Raw genomic sequence first — 5,240 nt, forward strand, 5'->3', positions numbered from 1 at the left:
AAAAAAAAAAAAAAAAAACAATCTGGAAAAGTAAAAATACCACCAGTATGAGTCAATTCCAGAATCTGCTTTTGGACCATATCAGCCACTAACAAACATACTTTACCTGCTCATTCCTTCTGTTTGAATAAGGTGGATGTTGTGTTTATTTGTTGGACATGCAATCCCATGTATTCATGTTTGTGTGCGCGAGGATGTGCCGGCTGGAGTGATGTGTGAACACTTCTTATCCCATGACCGTGTATTATCACCGGCCCCCCTCCTCAATTGTAAAAACAAAACATGTCCATCATAAGATACACTCAGCTTTAATCTGTGTTTTCCTTTGCTGGACAAGACAAAAAATAAAAAGAATAAACAAAATAATGATTAAGTTATATGTTTAATGCAGGCTTTGATCTCAAATGTAGTAAGTGAAGACAGATCAGGGAGGTAAATACAAACAGCCTTTATTTGAAGTGCAGCAGAGTACAGCTGTGACTGCAGCAGAGGGATAGACTGCCACTTTCTCCTGATGTTGACCTGAGCAGACCCAAACAGAGGTGTAAAAAAAACGAAAATGGGAGGCTTCAAGCTGTCATTTGCAGTCCAGAGAGCAGCTGAGGCAGATGACAGCAACCCTGAGTAAAGATGGTTCATTATGTGAAGGACCACAGAGTCCACATTAGAGGTATTTGTGCTGCACCAAACCCCCACTCATCAGCAAAGGACTCACAGGCTGTACTTTGTACGATGTGTCACGTAGTGCTCTAATCTGAATGTCCGGTAACTTTTCAGGGGTTCCTAAAATTTGTCAGATTGGCCGCAAACAGAGGGAAAATAAAGAAAAAAAAAGCATTGATCCAGTCCAACTGAGGGCTTTACGTGAAGGTGCACGGATGAGGCCCCGCCTACCAAAAAAAAGTCCACCCTGTTGATGTTTTCTCACTGTGTTGAATCTCTGGAACTCCTTCATCCTCCTGATGCTTCTGGCTTTGACGTTGTGGCATGGGGGGGGGCAGCGCCCTTCACTCCCGCTCAGACAAAGCCATGAGGTGAGCATCGATCTCAGACTCTGACAGAATCCTGGAATGAAAACAGACGCTTTAAACAGCGACATCTTTCATTCCGCTGCTTTTCCTTTGATCTCAGTTCTGGCTTCAGTTTTAGGGGCTTTCCTCCACAACACTGGCCTCTTTATTTAACTTTTTTAAATAACTTTAGGACATTACCAATGATTTATCGACAACTCTGCTTTTTACGTGCTAAAAACACATGATCAGAAAGAGCTGGATTCATTAAATAACAGAAATAAAAAAGTTATCCGAAGGTGGAATTGCTCATCACTGGATTGTAGATATACTCACTTAAAAGTTGGGTTTTGAGTGGTGATGACTCCCACCTCCAGCTCAGAGGGCTTAAAGTCGATGGACAGAACCGTGGACAGACAGGAAATAGCCGTCTGGTTTGAGATTCAAAAGAAAAAAACAAATTTACTCATTAAGAAACACAAACAGAATCTTATCATATAAAAAAACAATCTTTACTTTGTGTAGTTCAATACATTAAGTCAATATCTGGGAATTTGTGTGCAAATCGACTCCATTGACTGTTTTAAAAGTTAGCTGTAGACATTTTTATTCAAAGGAGCTTTAAGTTAATCTAATTATTGTGTGTGATGTGTACGGTGACTGGTTGGGATTCTGTGTGTTTTAGGTGACGTGAAGCACTTTTTATCTGAGAAAGATGTTATAGAAATAAACATTTAATTACTTCCTTATTTACAAAAAGTTTTAAAATGTCTAATCCTTTCCCAGTAAGTGAACTCTCACAGCACAAATGTTTGGGAACCAATTTGGTTTTCCTTGTTAAAACTCCCACACTGTGATCCTTTATGTATTTACAATTCTTTTTAGGATCATTTACATAGAACGTATTATGTTTACAAGAACATTAAGTGGATATGACACTGGAACCAGCCACTTCCTGATCAGATTAAAACCGTTTTGAAATGACAAAAGTCACAGACGAGACAAGCTCAACAGGTTCAGGGATTGTAGATTGAGATTTGATCTGGATATTGATCAGTCCAGTTCATTCTATGGAACACAAGAGGACACCATTTGTGCATTGTATGTTTATGAATATGTTCTGAACTGATGTTGGAAATGATATCAGTGGTAAAAAAATAACTTTTAGGAATAAAAGACACTTTTGGTTTGTCATACTGACAGCATGGGGTGGAATTTTATTTTATTTTTTAATGAAACAACTGATTTTGTTGTCGGTAAAACTTCATATTTATAAAATTGAATGGTCAAATTCTGAATGTGCATGAATTAAATCAAAATTGTAAAAATATTTAAAAACAAAAAAATGTATTTAAACATGTAATTATTGAAAAAAGTTTTTAAAAAATAAACTCTGAAGCTCATTGTTATTCATTTTCTTTTTGTGATGCTTCGATATTGTAGTTATACATAAGGTCTGTATACAATTATAGCTTTTTACTCTCTTCCATGTGGCACTCAAACTTTCGTTGAAGAAAATGGTTATTAATAAAGTTTATTTAAAAAAAAGTTTGGAGACTGTCACTCAGTTTAAGAAAAATAATAATAATAAATGGGTGGGTTAAATGAGAAGAACAAATTCCAGACACTCTAGCGTTCCACAACTCAAACTAAACTTTATTCAGCAACTGTTTTTAAACTACACCAACAAACAGCTAGAGGAAGCTTTTATTTTTTTAATTTAGGAATATTTCTGACTAATTTTCCCCTTTTTTGTTTTTTTTAATTTGTTAGCATATTTTTTTTATTTAAGAGTGGGTAAAATTTCAAAAATACTAAAGAAAGTGATTATGCTTGAATGCTTTATTAAAACCTCCAAGTCAGGAAAAAAGAATGATAAAGTAGAATTTTAAAAATTATTTATGTATTTTCCTTTTCTGAGTTCTCTGCATATTTTTAAGACAACAGAATCTATTGTATCTGGATCTATGTTCCATTCGGAACATATCCCATCTGACTAAACAATACAACGCAAAATGGTCAACTATAAATAGCTTTGAACTAACAGTATCAGGATCTGTTTCATTCTTTTGCACAACAAGATTAAAATAAACTTTATTTTTACATGTAAATAAAAGCTGATGTTTAAGTTAATATGCAAAAATGTGATTTCACTGGAAACTTAGAAGGAATTTCCACAATTATTATGTCTGTGTTTTTAAATGGAGCTTGTCAAAATTAAAATAGGGTATTTTTGATGTGTCACATCCCAAAAAACAAAACTCAAAAGATGTTCCAGAAGTTACCAAAAGGTACAACTCAAATGATGGAATCCTGAGAATTTCCAGTCTGATAATCATCAGCCAAATAAACAGGAATTCAATTTTCGTTCAAGTAGAGGGCTGTCATGCTCGATTCTTTTCTCAGTAAAATACTCGTATGTTGTTTGACTGTATTTGATGACTTCTCATACTGACTAATTTGCCGATTGCCTAAATTACACTAGAGTTCCAGTACAAATGATGTATTCTGGAAGCGCGTTTGGGGTTCCAGTATTACTCAGTTGTGCTTCTCAGGACTCACTGCTCTGCATGTTTTACATGCTTCCTTGCTCTGACACAACAACATCATCACATTACCTCTGCATAGGTTTGATTAGGAGTCACAGCGATTTCCTTAAGTGAGCCATAAAGTAATCACAAAGGGGACCCTGCACATGTGACAAAATTCTAATCTTATCCCAATTAAGACCATATCTCAGTGACACTTCCATTTTTAACAAGTTTTCCATTTTATAAAAGGTCAGAATTTCCTAATAAACAACATCTTTTCTGTATCTGCTCACTGTGTTTACTGTGACTGTGTATTTGTGAATGTCTTGCCTCTACGGTCTGCTCGTAAGTCCAATCCAACTTCTTCTTTATTTTCTTCTCCAGGAAGCTGGTGGCCTCGGTCTGTTTGACTCCAGCTGCTGTGGCTTTAAAGCCACAATAGTAGCCAGCTGGGTCACATTTATACAGCTGTGGGCCCAACTCCTCATCCAAGCCGACCACTATCAAACCTGCAGGTCAAAAAAAAAGATAAAGAACGGAAAATTTATCTTAAAATGAGTTTCATTGAGCTATATAAAACTAAAATGCTAAAAATGTTAGTTTATATGGATGCATGAGACTCACAACAGCCTAGAGGCCTCATTTCTGCATTCTGCGTGTAGACCTGAGAAATATCAGCCATACGTCTGCACAGCATGTCCACGGGAACTTCATAACCATACTTGTACTTCCAGTTAGCTGCTTCATAGCGCGCCCTTTGCACCTGAGACCTGCTGTCGGCTACAGAAAATAAAAGTTGATGAGAAAATGTGCTATATTAACTCTAAGTTAAAAACTGACAGTTTCCTAAATGAGTGATTGTAGTTAAGAAATCAACTCGAGAAGATGTTGCTCACCAATCATGCCGGTCATGACACAGCCGATGTTTTCTGTGATTTTGAACATTTGTGTGACTGTCTTTTCATCCAGCAGCTTATCCTGTCAAAACACATAAGAAAAAAGTCCAAACCAGTTAATTTTCCAACAACTTGTCAACATAAATATAAACTAGTGTATACAAAAACAAACACAAATATAGTTGTTTTTATACTCACAGGGACTTTCCTCTGTGTGACGACCACAACGCAATCCTTTCCTCTGACCGCCACAGAGGTCAGGCCTCCTTGATTGATGGCTTTAAAAGCATACTCTAAACATAAATACAAAGAAAACACACTGATCAAGATGTATATCTGTTCTTTTTTGTGATTTTTAAGTAGCAGGGGAAAGTTGGATAGTTAAAAAGAACATGGTGTGCAGATTTAGAGCATCAAATGACCCAAAACCTCACTGTTTATTGGTGCTTTACTAACGTTTGTTGAAAATTATAAAAGTTGAGTCAGACCTTTTTGGTTTAAAGCAGGTTTTAATGTGCATGTGCTTTCATAGTATATCTTGTTAATAAAAGTTCAAATAACATTTCTGTGTCATCCTCTTATTTAAACAAACAACAATCAATTATTTGGTGTCATTTGTTGAGACCTGACACTGAACTTAAGCAACATTTAGCTAACAATAACAAAAAAAAGATTACCTTTCCCTATTTTATAAACATTCTAAATAAAACTGGGTTGATGATTGTGGTAGAATGAATCGTGTCTCAGTTCCTAGTCATAAACCACAGAACCACTGCTTTAAAGTAAAAACAAGCCTATTCATT

General features: G+C 35.8%; 1 protein-coding gene across 1 annotated transcript; it reads right to left on the reverse strand.

Moving 5' to 3' along the window:
- Positions 1 to 424: 424 nt before the first annotated feature.
- psma6a (proteasome 20S subunit alpha 6a) lies at positions 425 to 4,730 on the reverse strand (the record flags this gene model as incomplete). Its single annotated transcript, XM_024272634.1, is given in 6 exon segments — positions 425 to 1,065; positions 1,347 to 1,441; positions 3,872 to 4,050; positions 4,166 to 4,321; positions 4,438 to 4,519; positions 4,636 to 4,730. Coding segments are annotated over 6 exon segments (665 nt in total), but the record flags the coding sequence as incomplete, so codon positions are not given.
- Positions 4,731 to 5,240: the final 510 nt, after the last annotated feature.

This window comes from Oryzias melastigma, linkage group LG22 (genome assembly GCF_002922805.2).
Source record: "Oryzias melastigma strain HK-1 linkage group LG22, ASM292280v2, whole genome shotgun sequence".
NCBI lineage: Eukaryota > Metazoa > Chordata > Actinopteri > Beloniformes > Adrianichthyidae > Oryzias > Oryzias melastigma.